The 16,779-nt window shown below is 45.6% G+C and overlaps 1 protein-coding gene across 8 annotated transcripts; it reads left to right on the forward strand.

Annotated features, from left to right (window-relative positions):
• Window positions 1-9,469: 9,469 nt before the first annotated feature.
• LOC139062134 (uncharacterized) lies at window positions 9,470-16,118 on the forward strand. Of its 8 annotated transcripts, none has more exons than XM_070542615.1 (4): window positions 9,470-12,033; window positions 12,141-12,285; window positions 12,374-12,402; window positions 12,539-16,118. In XM_070542615.1, the coding sequence occupies exon 4, from the start codon at window positions 12,557-12,559 to the stop codon at window positions 13,937-13,939; it is 1,383 nt and encodes a 460-aa protein (XP_070398716.1). In that variant the 5' UTR covers window positions 9,470-12,033; window positions 12,141-12,285; window positions 12,374-12,402; window positions 12,539-12,556; the 3' UTR covers window positions 13,940-16,118. The 8 variants fall into 8 exon arrangements, with proteins under 8 accessions (XP_070398716.1, XP_070398717.1, XP_070398712.1 ...); XM_070542616.1 differs by having other exon boundaries at window positions 9,470-11,302; XM_070542611.1 differs by having other exon boundaries at window positions 12,374-16,118.
• Window positions 16,119-16,779: the final 661 nt, after the last annotated feature.

Genomic DNA, 16,779 nt, shown 5'->3' on the forward strand with positions numbered 1-16,779 from the left:
CATCATTGAGATAGTCCTGGTAGATTGTAAGAATTTATAATTATAGAAATTAAAGATTCTTAAACGATCCCAACTCTCTCTTTTCTTGTCTCTCAGTCAATACAGAGTGTTTAAGTAAACTCCCTGATGATAAAAACAACCACTTCTGATTATAATATTTAGATCTAATCACAGTGTACAAATATACAAACTACAGATCACTACACTGCCAACAACGCCAAATGTGGCAAGGTGGAGAAATGAGGGCCCGGGCGGGATTCAATCCCCAGACTCCCGGGTGAGAGTCATACTCTCTAACCAGTCAGCCAAAGGGACATCCCCTTAGCCAAGTAGCCAGGGCGCATTATTAATCGGGACATTGTGACAGGATGCTCACACTGTCACACTTTGATCCCTACAACATGTTCAAGTCTTTCTAAAAGAACATTGTGATCAACTGTGTCAAAGGCAGCACTGAGATCTAACAAGACTAGAACAGACACAAGATTCTTATCTGAGGCCATGAGAATATCATTTGTAACTCTCACTAACGCAGTTTCAGTGCTGTGATACTCTCTAAAACCAGACTGAAATTCCTCAAACAGAGCATTAGTGTTTAAATGCTCACATACTTGGATGACCACTATTTTCTCCAGGACTTTGGATAAAAATGGAAGGTTAGATATTGGTCTATAATTCAATGGGTCATCTGGATCCAGAGAAGGCTTCTTAAGTGAAGGTTTGATTACAGCAACCTTAAAATCCTGTGGTACATATCCATTTACTAAGGATATATTGATTATATCTAGAATGGGGGCAGTAACCAAAGGAAATGCATCTTTAAATAATTTGGTTGGGATTGGATCCAAAATGCAAGTTGAAGGTTTAGATAAAGCTAATATTTTTGATAAATCTGAAAACTCAACTGGATCAAAACAGTTCAAGCACAGATGAGGTTCTACAGTCACCTCTGATGCTGCCTCACTTACTGAAGAAGAAGAAATTGCATTAGGGAGGATGCTAAAGATTTTGTTTCTAATAGAATTAATTTTACTTGTAAAAAATCCCATGAAGTTATTGCTGCTGAGGGCTAAGGGTATAGATGGCTCAGAGCTATGATTCTGTCTAAGTTTAGCAACTGTACTGAAAAGAAATTTAGGATTATGCGTATTCTCCTCAATTAATGCTGAGAAATAAGCAGTTCTAGTCCACATGAATATTAAAATCCCCCACTACAATGACCTTGTCAGTATTTAGCACTAAATCAGATAAAAAATCAGAGATCTGATCCAAAAACTCAGAGTAAGGGCCTGGTGGACGATATAAAACTACAAACAAGAGTGGTTTTACAGTTTTGCAATCTGGATTAGGAAAACTAAGAATAAGATGTTCAAACGAACTGTAACTATTAATCTGTAAGGGACTGATTAATAAGTCCGAATGAAAAATGGTTGCTACTCCTCCTCCTCGCCCTGTACTTCGAGCAATATGATGATTTAAATAATTTGAAGAAGTCGACTCATTTAAGCTAACATAGTCCTCTTGCTGCAGCCAGGATTCTGTGAGAGAGAGCAAAGAGATCTGATTATCACAAATCAAGTCATTAACTAACAAAGTCTTAGAAAAAATGGATCTAATGTTCAAACACCCACATTTAATTTTTCTAGTTTTCTGCTCAGTTGAATTTGTTCTAATATTTATTAGATTTCCATGATTTGCTTTATTAAGCCTGATATTTAATCTGTGTGATTTTGGCCGTGGGCAGGACACTGTCTCTATGGGGTAGTGGGTGGGTAACAGTACAGAAGCTGCAGAGGGGTGGGTTAAACTACAACTCTGCTTCCTGGTCTGGACCCTGGGTTGTCATGGAGGACTAATAAAACTGGCCATATTCCTAGAAAGAAGAGCTGCTCCATCCAAAGAGGGATGGATGCCGTCTCTCCGCATCAGACCAGGTTTTCCCCAAAATGTTTTCCAATTATCAATGTAGCCCACGTTGTTTTCAGGACACCACCTAGACAACCAGCGGTTGGAGGACAGCATGCGGCTAAACATGTCGTCACTGGTCCGATCAGGGAGGGGGCCAGAGAAAATTACGGAGTCCGACATTGTTTTGGCAAACTTACACACCGAAGCAACATTAATTTTAGTGATCTCCGATTGGCGTAACCGGGTGTCGTTACCGCCAGCGAGAATAACAATCTTACTGTATTTATGCTTATCCTTAGCCAGCAGTTTCAGATAAGATTTAATGTCGCCCGCTCTGGCCCCAGGTAAACATTTAACTATGGTTGCTGGAGTCTCTAATGCCACATTTCTGACTATGGAGCTGCCAATGATCAGAGTCGGCTTGTCAGTGGGTGCGTCACTGAGCGGGGAAAATCTGTTAGAAACGTGGACGGGTTGGTGGTGGCCCACGGGCTGGGTTCTATGCTCTCTGTGAACCGTCACCCAGCCGGCCTGAGGTCCCGGCTGCTCGGGTTCTGCTGGAGGATCGCTACGGGGTGGTTCTGAGCTAGTTAGCCCCGCGTTAGCTAAGTAGCTACGGCTGTTTATGGGGTTTTCAACAGCGTGGAGCCGGGACTCCAATTCCGACACCCTCGCCTCCAAAGCTACAAAAATGCTTCATTTATTACACGTACCATTATCGCTAAAGGAGGCAGAGGAGTAACTAAACATCTGACACAGGTTGAGCGGGTTGTCCAGTAATCGGAAGGTTGCAGGTTGAATCTCGGCTCTGACAGAGAATTCTGCTGTTGTGTCCTTGGGCAAGACACTTAACCCACCTTGCCTGCTGGTGGTGGTAGGAGGGACCGGTGACGCCTGTGCTCGGCAGCCTCGCCTCTGTCAGTGCACCTCAGGGCTAGCCTGGCAAGCCAGACTATAAATGTGAATATATACTTTGCAAAGCAAGAATTTGGTCTAGTTCACTAGGCTACCCCAGGGCAGCTGTGGCTACATCGTAGCTCATCACCATCAGTGTGTGAATGTGTGTGTGAATGGATGAATGATACACTGTAGTGTAAAGCGCTTTGGAGTCCTTACTCTGAGAGGCGCTATACAAGTGCGGGTCATTTATCATTTATTTCATTTAAACTGCGTGCAAACTCAAATGGTTCCCTAAAAGCTAGGTGGAACAACAGAAAATGTGTGTTTTACCGTGCTTATGTGCTACAATAACTCAGAGATATTCTAGTACAGAGAAATTAAATCAGTTTTAGCGAGCCCCAAACACCAAACAGCTACACGTAGTGCAACACTGAAAACAGGAAACAGGAAACGCCTTACCGCCAGGTGCAGCCAATCAGCCGTCAGTGGTGACACCGTCTCTTTACTGGTGGGTCTCCTTCCTCAGTAGGTGACGTGAACGTCCAATATCTGAGCATTGTTCCTTAGAGGAGAAGAAAAGTAACTTTAGCAAGCTGGACAAATTTACTGGCTAAATTATTTTTACTAGCATCTCAAGGCCTTGGAGAACCAGATCTTCACTTACCTAAACGTCAGACCAGAGTTTGTCCCAGCTGAGCGCATCAGGGCTTTAGTCTGACAGCCTGTTAGTGAAACACGGCTCCAGCCTTCTGGATATGGACTCTAAAAAGCAAAGGAGCATTTTTACGTTTGTTTTAATGATTTAACACAGTGCAGTTCTGTTAAATGCAATGCAGACCACTTGCAGTTTACCAGACATTTGCAGTCACAACAGCAACTGCTCTGGTTATCGTTGTCAGTTTACATCAATAAACTGGACTGACTGGCTATAATATTTAGGTATATGCTCCTGTTGTGTATTTGAGCTCATTTGATTTTGCAGATTGCTCTTGACAGGCTTCTGGAACCATCTGTTTGTGTGGGCTCTCTTGGTTTGTATTTCACCATCATATTTGCAATGCACAGCCAGAACTTCTTCAGGATCTTACACAACCAGTTGCACTTTGTAGGTGGGTTCCTTGTTATGCTTGAGACGCTCAAACTCAAGTGCACTTCACTTCTATCTTGCGTTCATGCAAGTAAACAATCCTTTCATTCCACCTGTAACATTGCTAACCAAAACCTCATGTTTGTGCCTGTGTCTATGTCTTGAGTACAGATAGTGTCCAGATTACATTATTGCAGCCAACTATGTGGTTAACTATTGCACCAACAGCAGCAATCTGCATAGTTCCAGTTTTGGTGCTCTACTTCCTCTAGCTAGACCTCAAGCCTCAGCTCTCAGACAGATAAGAAAACAAAACATTGCTAACGCCAGTGTGTCTCACATGCATTCAAATTTCTCAGCATTCCGGTGTCAAACCAGCTAATTATTTATGTTTTAGGAGTGATCTAGAAATGTTTTTGTCCCTCACAGATTTTGTCTTGTTGTTGTCACTTAAATGTTTCAGACCAGCAAAATATTTTAATATAAGACATAAAGATATGAGATGTGTTTGGTAAATATAAAATATGTTTATTTAGATTATTTTATTTGTTAAAGGTGTACTAGAAGATTAAGCAACATTCACCTTTTTGTTTTTAAGCTTGGAGTGTCTATGCAGGTGTCACCAACTCCAGTCCTCGAGGGCTACTATCCTGTTAGATTTCTGCGTTTCCTGCTCTACCACACCTGGATGGAGAAATTTGATCCTCTCCTTACCACATTTAACCCTGCACAGGCCTGTTAATGAATTATTCATTTATATCAGGTGTGTAGGAGCAAAACACAGCTAACATGTGCAGGATGGTAGCCCTCGAGGACCGAAGTGGGTGACCCCTTGTCTGATGTAGCATACCAACGTCTGTGCCATCCCTGACTTGCTTTTCTATGTAAATTAGTAATGCTCTAAATGCTACAGAGAAACTATTTGTTCAGAGAAAAGCTGGATTAATACTTCACTAGTTTGTGTGCCCGTGCACATGCACGGATTACACGAAAGGGCGTGGCATTCTAAAAGATGTGATTGGTTGCCCAAGTCCCTTTTCATCAGGGCTGTGCAAGGAGCACAACAGCGGTGGCATGTACATTTAGGAAGCCACTCAAGATAGTGGTGTTTATTTGAGGAATTATATAATTTAATGACCATTGGCTGATTCAGCTCAGTTACGAAGCTAACGATCAAATGATGTGGCTAGCAGCTGCGCACTAAGCCATAGCAAAAGTCAAAAGAGCAACTGCGAGGAGACAAAGCAAGAAGATGGGGTGGACCCTACAATATTTCCATTTCCAAAAAAGAGGACAGAGGATCTCTGTCTACCAAGGACGTCACACTATGGCAACGCCACTTTGGGACCCTTTTTTCCCCTAAGTGTTAGAGCTAAAATTAATATCCGATTCTGCCAACAAAACTGCTCGAAAACAATTCATATGTAAAATTTTAGCATATTTATTGCAAAATCTAATTTTTATGCTTTTTTAGTGCTGCAATGTTATATTAATTAGAAATGATTATACCTTGTGTTTTACTACAGCATTGTTAAAGATTGATTAGACGATGGGATCAATGAAAAAAAAAGTTTGTCACAGACTCCATGGAAACTTGTAGAGAATCCACAAATAGTGGCTTTCAGGTGGTTTTGTTACTGACAGATTTTTGTGAGTTTCGAAAAGAAGCAGATGAGACGGCGTGTCTGACAATTTTGTTTTTCATCAGACAGTATTAGAAGATGTCAGTAATGTCTGAGGGTTTTTTACAAACACCGTATAACTAACACTCCTGGACAGGAGATGAATTACTCAGAGGCTTCTGGGGAAGCCCAGTGATGGGGGCGGGGTGTTCTGTTTTGCCTTGGCCCCCAAAATGCCTTGAAACGGCCCTGGGTGTGTGACTGAGTTTTGAAGGTGATCTGAATTGTATCAGATGTATAAATATTACATTTGTATAACTTATTACTTCATACAGGTAAAATGTGTAGTGGAGATAAAATAATATTAAAAATATAAAAAATATTGTAGGATAAGATTGAGCCAAAACACAGAATCACAGAAGAAGCAACTCATTCTAATGGCATAAAGTTCCCTGTCTTATATTAACTTTTATTTTATTATGAACGCAACTGCATGCATTTTAACTTTGGGAAGTGTGTAAATAAACCAAATTCAGCTGCTCATTCAGCTGTAGGACAGAAAAGGTAGGGAGGGGAAAAGATACTAGTGTTTGATCATCTAAATCATTTTTGTATCTTAGTTCACAATCCTAATGACTAAAATGCACAGCAGAAGTGGAAAAGTGCAGATTTTTTCAGCTGAAAACTCTGATTTACAGAAAACAGCTGAAATGCTTGTCCTCTCTCTGATGTGCTGGCTTATCATCCCATAGCGATGTTTTGCATCATACAGAAGTTTCACTTAGAATGAAGCTTTCAGTGCTTTTATTTGGAACTTCAGCCTTTAATTTTGGCCTGGCAACAGTTAGGTCATTTTAATGTAGCTTGAAAAATAAAAGAACGGAAAGAAGACCTGGCTTCTGCTGATTTCTAGTCAGACCTTGGCCTAGATGTCGTGTAAATTAAAGCAGGTTTACTATTGGTCAAATGAAGGCAGGCGTTATTTGTCACACCCTGTCCTGTCTTCTCTTAGGTTTTAGTCTGTGACTCCGTTAATTGCTCCCACCTGCCTCTTGTTTCCCAATCACCATAGCTCCCGCTCCTCATGTATTTAAACCCCTTCTGTTCTGTGTTCCATGTGGTGTCATTGTTTCATTGTCCAGCGTGTCTCAGAATAAATCATTATAAGAAGTCCTACCTGTCTGCCTGTTTCCTCCCCGGTCTGAATCCTCGCCTTTCCTCGGCTTACTTCACTGGCACGCGTGACAGAATGACTCCACCAGTTAAAGGATCCAGCAGGGAGATTCTTCCGTGGGAGTGCCTGCTCCAGTGGCTTACTCCGACCCACCAGCCGGCTTCTCCCTCTCCAGCCCCAGCTCCGCCTCGCCGCCGCCGGCGTCCCCGACCGTCAGCCTCGGTGTTCCTCGCCGCCCTTCCGGAACCGGATGGGAGTTTGGATGGGGAGATGCTCCCGGATCGCTGCGGCTATGAGGGCACGAGGCTGGCTGTCTGTTCCCTGGGAGTCGGTCCACGGCGTGGGGAAAGACGCCGGACTCCACCACCATCCGGGGTCTCCAGATGGAGCTGTGTGCTCGCTTCTGCCCCTGCCCGGCGCGGCTGTTCGGACACGCCCCCGGCCAGACCACCAATCCTGTCTCCTGCCGATCCGGCGCCTCCGTCGTCTGCAGGGGGAGGAGAAGCACTCGCAGCCCGGCTGATGGAGCTCCAGGCGGAGCTCGGCCGGTTCCGCCAGCTCATCAGCCTCCAGGAGTCTCACCTGGATGCTCTAACCTCCCCGAACCGCCAGGAGAGGGCCTCGGGCCAGCATGCAACTTCCTCATCTCTGAGCCAGAGGAGCAAGCCCAGGGTTCACCCAGCGGAGCCCGCCGGTCACCGGGCTGAGCTGGTCCAGCTCCGTCGGACGCTCAGCCTCAGGGAGCTACAGCTGGATGATCTGTTCTCCCTCCTCTCATCGTTCCCAGCACCACCGGTTCTCATGCAGTCTGTTCCAGCGGTGGCCCCGGTGGACGCACCGCCTCCGGTTCCAGCAGTGGTCCCGGAGGTCGCACCGCATCCGGTCCAGCCTGTCCAGGCAGCTCTCCCAGCAGCGGCTCTGTCTCCGGCCCAGAAGCAGATGGTCCCGGCCCATAAGCTGACGGATCGGGCCCAGAAGCAGACGGTACCGGCCCATAAGCTGAAGGATCGGGCTCAGAAGCAGAGGGAACCGGCCCGGAAGCAGACGTTTCCGGATCCGGTCCAAAAGTCGGCGGTCCAGAAGTCGAGTGACCAGAAGCCGACTCCCCCGGACCAGAAGCAGATGGTTCCGGTTCCGGTCCAGAGGTTGACGGTCCAGAAATCGAAGGGCCAGAAGTCAACGCCCCCGGACCAGAAGTCGATGGTGGTCGGCGCCCCTTCCTGTTCTGAAGTCGACGCCCCTTCCTGTTCTGAAGTCGACACTCCTTCCTGTTCTGAAGTCGACGCTCCTTCCTGTTCTGAACGACGCTCCTTCCTGTTCTGAAGTCGACGTGTCCGAAGTTGTCTCCTTTGAAGTCGACGTGTCCGATGTCGTCTCCTCTGAAGTCGACATGTCCGAAGTAGTCTCCTCTGAAGTCGACGTGTCCGAAGTCGTCTCCTCTGAAGTCGTCTCCTCTGAAGTTGTCTCCTCTGAAGTCGTGTCCTCTGAAGTCGTGTCCTCTGAAGTCGCCTCCTCTGAAGTCGCCTCCTCTGAAGTCGACGTCTCCTCTGAAGTCGACGTCTCCTCTGAAGCCGACGTCTCCTCTGAAGCCGACGTCTCCTCTGAAGTCAACGTCTCCTCCGAAATCGACTCGTCGGAAGTCGCCTTATTCACCCTAGAGGTCGACGCTCGTTCCACTCCCGGGGTCGACGCTTCCTCCTGTCCAGAGGACGACGTCCCCTCTGGTCTGACGTCTCCTAAGTCTCCGGTTCCAATGGTGGTTCTGAAGGTCGCTCCGGGCCAGCCTGCAGGGACTTTGTCACCGGTCCAGCCTGCAGGGACTTTGTCACTGGCCCAGCCTGCAGAGCTCCTCTATCATAGACGCCGGGCCCCAAGAGCCCGTCGTCGCCTCCTCCTCTGCCACAGACGCAGGCCTCCAAGGGCCCGTCGCCTCCTCATCTGCCGCAGGCGCCGGCCTCCAATGGCCTGTCGCCTCCTCTTCTGCTGCAGGCGCTGGCCTCAGAGGGTCCGTCGCCTCCTCATCTGCCGCAGGCGCAGGACCCCAGACTCTGCTGATCCCTGCCGCCTCTCCATCGGTCCCTCGGTTCCTCTGGGCCCTCCCTCCGGGTCCCCATCCTCCCGCCCTTGTTCCTGTGGGCGTCTGGGGGGGGGGGGGTAACTGTCACATCCTGTCCTGTCTTCTCTTAGGTTTTAGTCTGTGTCTCCGTTAATTGCTCCCACCTGCCTCTTGTTTCCCAATCACCATAGCTCCCGCTCCTCGTGTATTTAAACCCCTTCTGTTCTGTGTTCCATGTGGTGTCATTGTTTCATTGTCCAGCGTGTCTCAGAATAAATCATTGTAAGAAGTCCTACCTGTCTGCCTGTTTCCTCCCCGGTCTGGATCCTCGCCTTTCCTCGGCTTACTTCACCGGCACGCGTGACATTATTGAATAGGCTGATCTGAAAGAGCAACTAAAAATCAACTTTTGTTTGCTGACAAACTCCATAGATGAGTGTCTAATAGTGCCGTAGACATGTGTAATTATTAGTTTGGCATTTTAATGCATCTTATTAAAATTTACAAATTCAGTCAAAAACAATAATTATTTCTCCCTCTTCAGCTCAAAACTCTGCTCTACACTGATTTTGAATCAACCACAGCTGATGGCCTGGACTCCAACCAAGTCTGCACCTCTAGCTGGCTTTGCCACTCACGAACAGGTATGCAACGATAAAATGTTGTCATCTCTTTCTTTCTTTTAATGATCGAGGTGGAAAGAAAACCATCCAGCCGGCTACATTTACTCTAATTGCTCGTTCTGCCTCTGTGTCAACAATGCTGGCTCAGTGGACTCCTAGTCCAAAACTCGTCGTCGTTGCCATGCAAAGAACTGGGTTGTGGACCACAGCACGCTAGCCCTCCTGGCTCAGTCGGCTGAGCTAAGCATCGCATATCCAGCGTCTACTTTGGTCTACTTAATGTCTGCTCTCTTACGGGCAAAGGGCATCTCGTCTAGGATCTCCTCTCAGACCATTAGCTGGATTTCTTCTGCTTGACTGTGTAACGTGAGGAAATATGGGTTTTCTGTCACAATGGTGGTGTTGGACGCAGCTGGGTCATAGCTGGGTCGCTGAGAACTTTCACCCACAGATTAAGACCTGAACGCCAGCGAGTCTGGGAGGAAACCATAACATCTGCCACCTGCAGTCTACCAGAAGATGTGTTTACATGAGTTGTACCCAGACCAAGTCAAAACATAAAGTTTAAACTTCTTTTTCGTGATTTTAATGTTAAAATAACCATTATCATTTTGCTCATTATAAATGTGTTTAATCAAATGAATGACTAGTATGCTTTGGGGTAATTATAATGGATTAATGAATCCACACTTAAGTGGATAATGTTGAATGTGTGGTACTGACCTTCACACTCAAGCACACAAACATTCACACACACCCACACACATCTGCCCACAGTAAACTCCAGACACATTTGATGACGCACATGTTTTGCTTTGAGAAGAGAGGTTTTTGGTAAGTTTTCAGTTTTATGATTCAGTTCGTGTTGGACAACGGGAGAGAACAGACCTGAAAACCGAAAGGGGGGGCAGAGCCTGTTGGCTCGTTCTTCCCCCCTTTCACGCTGTTTCTGCCAAGCCAGGCAGAATAGCTGAATCGCGACTTCTAACGAAGACTCATTACCGAGTCTTTTGATTTCTGAGTGAATTAACTTAAGAAAGCGCATCGATAAAACGCTCTACCATCCACGTGTACCGAGGGCAACTCTGGACCGGTTCCGTTCGACACCTACGTCTCCTGTCAGCCGCCGGTGTCATCTGGATGAACCACAACATCCTCCACGGCCCGGATCCGAAAGAGGGTCCACAAGAGTTCGGTGAGACAGAGCACGGTTTTAGCGTTTGATGCAGTTCTCTGATAAGACCTAAGTTTATCCAAACCATCACTTCACTCAGACACCTGTTTCTTCCTGAAGCAAAATCAGACTCACACACGCATTCATGTCACAACATTCTCAATCTTCATAAATTCACCAGAAGGTCTATTTGAGCAAGAACAGCATATAAACTGTTAAAAGATTGTCCCACAAAGTTGCCAATGTGATTGTTATTTCCTGTTTGTCAATTTTCAAAATCATTAGTTTAATTTGAAGAATTAAAACTGTTAATCCTTCAAACTTGTTTCCTCATTGAACTGAAACACAGACACTCAGATATTATCGGCAGTTTATGGATGAAAACAACCTTTGAGTCTTCTGAACAATATTAAATTTGGTAATTGATTTATTAAAATTAATATTCCGAATTAATACGTAGCATGGTTTCTCTTTCATAAAAGAGCATACATCCATAACGCTACATTTAATGGCGAGCGTATCCAGTCTTCTATATCTGCGATATGTCTGATTTCTTACATCTAAAAGCTACAAACAACGCTTTTCTCTGTGTTTCACTTTGATGTCTTATTTTGAAAAACCGGAAATTGTTCCGCTGAAGTCACTCTTCCGGGAGATGTCCGGGTGATGACTTGACGAAGAAGAACTCCGATCTCAAATTGACCGCAAATTACAGACCTAACTTTGATTTATCCCATCTTCGCCTTCGGAGCGAACGTGTGAGTTGTGCTTTTGACTAAATTCTGTCCATTTTCACGCGCCGCCGCGTCTCTAGTCTAACCTCAGGTCGCAAAGCTACGTTTCCGCTCTGACCATTGCTGGGTGAGCTACCGTGAGCAGCTTATCCTCAGTTCCTAAAATTATCACTAAATTCTCCGAACCTCCGAACCGAGACTAACTTCTCGGACACCTTTCGTCTCAGTGTGTTGACACTGTGGGCGAGCTATTGTGGGAAAAATTTCCCTTGCATGAGCAGCCGAATCTGAACGGAATGCTCGGTGACACCTACCTTAGCTTGATCGCTAGGTAAACGCCGTAAAGCGAAGCATGGCCGTCACGCGTTACTGCATTCAGATTACGTACGCTTTTTAAAAGTCCGTTTTTAAAAGTGGAGCGAGATGCCTACTTGTTAATCGGGAAGATTTAAGTCTGGTTGCTACAGACAAAGAACGCTAGGCCTGGCCGGGGAGCTAAGCTAGCGCCACAGTTAGACAAATAGGGCACGCGTCCCGTTAAATTGTCATCATTTCTGGCACAGTCAGTATGTGTCCTCACAAAACCCGCATTGGCGGTGATTCTTGTAAATCGCTACGGTGTGTAGAATCTACAGTTTGCTACGTTTGTCCGTCTGATACCAACACGGCAGCGTAGGGTTTGTAGGCTACGGACAGTCCTTGTTTGTGTGAGACATATTAAGGAATCTGCCCGGAGTTTTACGTCGGCTCAGAAGGTAAAAACGCGAGTTGCTCTGAACTTAATGGGAGATGGACGAGACACGACAAAATCTATCTTGCACTGTTACACCTGATGTAAGGTTCTCTGACGTTCTGCTTCCAGAACATGCCAAGACGCAGGAAATTCACCGGCCGAGCATCGCTGGTCCCTCCGCCCGCCCGAACGGGCCCGTTTTAGGCGGGTGCCGCCAGTCGGGGACAGTGGGGACTAGTGGCTGCGGTTCGGTGCCAGCTGCACTGGGTCGGAGGTGGTTCTGGTCTGCACTTCATGTCGTGAATTCAAGCAACATGCTGTTTACAGTCATAACGCTTTTTCTTTACTTTTATTTCTTCCAGGGGGTCAAAAACCCACCATCAACATCAAGGTTTGAAATAAACAACACTTTCTCTGCTGCTTTTAAGCTGAATAAATCTCTTGAGCCTATGGTTAACCTCTCTGACAAACAGGTTGTGCTTAACCCTTTGGTTCCTAATGCTTCTCCTCTGTCATCCATGTTAAAGGCTGAACATCCCTCCAGCATGGGTGTGAAATCTTCAGGCTGTGACCCACCGCTTCAGTCAGAGGTCTGTTTTACTCGTCAGTCCGTCTCATGCACGAACCAGCTTCTTTATCGGGGCGTGATGGAAACGTCAGCCGCCGTGAAACACTTGTGGTCTCCGGACGGAGCTACCATGCCATTTAAGGGGTTTGTGCCCGGACATCTTGACCTTTATGTGAATGACCTTGTCACTTTTCAGTTTGTGACCTCTGCTAATACGGTGGCCAACTCCTTTCTACTTTCACAGGGGTGTGACTTAGTCTCGGGCCTCTGTGCTCTCTTTCCTGTGATTTCTCTTACAGGTGACCACGACGACGCAGAAAACCCTGCGGTTTCCAGCAGTCCTGTGGTCAGTGGCGATATTAAAGGTGGCTCGGTGGTTGCTGCGCACACCTCTCTCACGGGCTCGGGAAGGCAACCCGGCCCGGGAGGTGTAGGTGCGCGCAGTGATGCTCTGCTCGGGGCCCCTCCTGACAAAGGGGGGGTGCTGAGTGGCTCTGAGTTTTCCGTTGCGGACTTCAACCGGTTCGGGGGAACGCCTCCTCCGAGCGGGCGGGTCATTGCAGAACTCGACACTGACCTTCCTCCAATTCAGCTGACAACATTGACCTCCGACCCGGAGTTAGGTGCTGCACCTTCTACGGGGCGGAGTTCTAGTCAGTCTGTAAATACTCTGGTTAAACCGGGTTTTTCTGATTCTGTGTGGGAACCTCCATCATTCTTGGGTATAAAGTATTCTTGGCTTCAGTTTTCAGGACAGACCATGTTCCTACAGCTAGTGTCATGTCTGTATCTGATTCTAAACATAGCTAGGTTTGCTTTGACACCCGTGACACAACCATCCTTGGATCACTCCTTTTCAGAACCTCCAAGTCCAACACCTCCAGGTCTTTGGACATCTGAACACCTACTCTTTCAGCACGATTCAGGTGACAATGTGCATCTTCTTGGTAATAGAGCTTTTAAGAGCTTAAGAACTGTTCTTTGTTATGCTTCTCCTGTCTCACAGACACGGCATACGTTTGAGAAACAAAAGGGGGGTGGGGAGCCTCCTCCCGCTTTGCGAGCATCATTTTCGCATTTCCAGTTCACTACTATTTCTGATCACAACAAAGTCGCCTCCGTAAAGCTGCAACACAACTTTGAGCAGGTAAAATCAGGTTCTGATCTAACAGCTAGACCATCAGCTTCACTCGTGTTCCGGACGGAACCCTCAGGTAAATTCAAACGAGTTTCCCTGTGGGTTCGTAACACAAGATACAAACAGTTTGATAACCAAATCGCTTATGAGCCTGCTCCCACAGATACGTCCAAACTCGTGTCTCTGTGGGTCCGCAATACCAGATTCAAAACTCTATTCTGACCGACTCTATTCTGACCGGATTCTTTTCCACTGACTGGTGGACCGTTACAAATTCTCTCGTTTGTGGGATGAATTTTTAACAAATGTGATATCCTTTGAGTTTTTTTTTCAGGTTACCTGCCTCCAGCCAGGGTCCTGTTACTAACTCACATTTTTAGGGATTACTAACCTACTGATTTACATTTTTAGAACTGATTTACATCTCTATCTTTTTATTAGTGCTTTGTGTAGCATGATTATATTTGATTACAAATTTGGTTTTATTTTGTTACTATTTCCCTTAAAGGGCCACAAGCCAATTTGCCCTTCATTTTCATGATTATTTCTTTTATATATATGCCTTTAATTAATGCAGCCTGCTGAGTCTCACATATCAGTTAGGATTTACTTTCTTTTATTTGTGTTTTCTCTGCATCACGTTTTTACATGACACGTAGAACAGGGTGCAGTACATTTCTTCTTTAGATAATTCACAAAAGGCATCCACATTTTCCCAGAGGCACCCATTAATAGGTTTTGATTGATTTCTTTGTTTTGCATCAAATGCTATCTATCGTGTGGGCTGTCTCACTTTGTCTCCTTCTCCGAGCTCGTATGGACTACGTCCCATCAGAGGGGTCGTCTTCACCATCCTTCAACTGGTTTCCTGTCGCATGGGGCTTCGGTCGTGGTTCGAGCGGTGTCGAGGTCGTCACTGGACTTCGCCTGGACTACGCCTGAGGAACACATCACCTGCCCAGCTCCGTGTGACACACGAGCTGCTTATCCTTTGAATACCTTTGCATTATTGCTGATGAAAATTAACTGCTATTGAAATAGCTCTGCTTTCAAGATTCCCTAAGTGGATTACTTTACAATGATTGCAACAGTTTTGGCCTTAATCATCTGATCAGGATAGACTCCCTTCTACACGAGACCTGTGGTGACGCTTCATCGTTCCTGCCTTCATCTGGGATGTCTACCTTCACGAGTACATCACGTTATTGTGGTTGTGACGTCAGGTGGCCTTTGCTTGACCTCCATGTCGTCACAAAAAGGGGGGAATGTAACGTGAGGAAATATGGGTTTTCTGTCACAATGGTGGTGTTGGACGCAGCTGGGTCATAGCTGGGTCGCTGAGAACTTTCACCCACAGATTAAGACCTGAACGCCAGCGAGTCTGGGAGGAAACCATAACATCTGCCACCTGCAGTCTACCAGAAGATGTGTTTACATGAGTTGTACCCAGACCAAGTCAAAACATAAAGTTTAAACTTCTTTTTCGTGATTTTAATGTTAAAATAACCATTATCATTTTGCTCATTATAAATTTGTTTAATCAAATGAATGACTAGTATGCTTTGGGGTAATTATAATGGATTAATGAATCCACACTTAAGTGGATAATGTTGAATGTGTGGTACTGACCTTCACACTCAAGCACACAAACATTCACACACACCCACACACATCTGCCCACAGTAAACTCCAGACACATTTGATGACGCACATGTTTTGCTTTGAGAAGAGAGGTTTTTGGTAAGTTTTCAGTTTTATGATTCAGTTCGTGTTGGACAACGGGAGAGAACAGACCTGAAAACTGAAAGGGGGGGCAGAGCCTGTTGGCTCGTTCTTCCCCCCTTTCACGCTGTTTCTGCCAAGCCAGGCAGAATAGCTGAATCGCGACTTCTAACGAAGACTCATTACCGAGTCTTTTGATTTCTGAGTGAATTAACTTAAGAAAGCGCATCGATAAAACGCTCTACCATCCACGTGTACCGAGGGCAACTCTGGACCGGTTCCGTTCGACACCTACGTCTCCTGTCAGCCGCCGGTGTCATCTGGATGAACCACAACATCCTCCACGGCCCGGATCCGAAAGAGGGTCCACAAGAGTTCGGTGAGACAGAGCACGGTTTTAGCGTTTGATGCAGTTCTCTGATAAGACCTAAGTTTATCCAAACCATCACTTCACTCAGACACCTGTTTCTTCCTGAAGCAAAATCAGACTCACACACGCATTCATGTCACAACATTCTCAATCTTCATAAATTCACCCGAAGGTCTATTTGAGCAAGAACAGCATATTAACTGTTAAAAGATTGTCCCACAAAGTTGCCAATGTGATTGTTATTTCCTGTTTGTCAATTTTCAAAATCATTAGTTTAATTTGAAAAATTAAAACTGTTAATCCTTCAAACTTGTTTCCTCATTGAACTGAAACACAGACACTCAGATATTATCGGCAGTTTATGGATGAAAACAACCTTTGAGTCTTCTGAACAATATTAAATTTGGTTATTGATTTATTAAAATTAATATTCCGAATTAATACGTAGCATGGTTTCTCTTTCATAAAAGAGCATAAATCCATAACGCTACAACTGAAACGTGGCAATATCCTAATAATGGACTTTATTTAACTTAACAACTCCACTCCCTGGAGTTTGTTTACATTTGTCGACCCCGTGAGTTGGGGAGGGGCGGAGGTTTGCGACAATTCACCAGAAGCAGTAGAAAGTCCTCCCTGTCTCTGCTCCACTCTTTCACTCATCTGAACACAACACATCCCAGCTCCCTGGATCTACTCCTACTATAAATGTTTATCGCCCTTGTAGCGTTAGGAAGTATAATGGTCTGCCTTAACAGCTGCCCCTTCACACAGTAACACCTCCAAGGTCGGACGCTTGGTTCAGTATGTTTACATTCCAGGAGAAGAGACAGAAGAACAGAAGAAGAACGCTTTTGATAGATTAATCAAAGTACTTTATTTGTGATAAGCTAATCAAAGCATTTGTTGATCATTAATAATCAGGTGAATGATCTGTGAAATAAAGATGTCATGAGTTATGTGTTTAAAT

This window comes from Nothobranchius furzeri, chromosome 12, assembly GCF_043380555.1.
Source record: "Nothobranchius furzeri strain GRZ-AD chromosome 12, NfurGRZ-RIMD1, whole genome shotgun sequence".
NCBI lineage: Eukaryota > Metazoa > Chordata > Actinopteri > Cyprinodontiformes > Nothobranchiidae > Nothobranchius > Nothobranchius furzeri.

What these genes read in the sequence shown, in the direction of transcription:
- LOC139062134 (XM_070542609.1), top strand. Translation starts at nt 12,326, where the DNA reads ATGCTGTTTACAGTCATAACGCTTTTTCTTTACTTTTATTTCTTCCAG.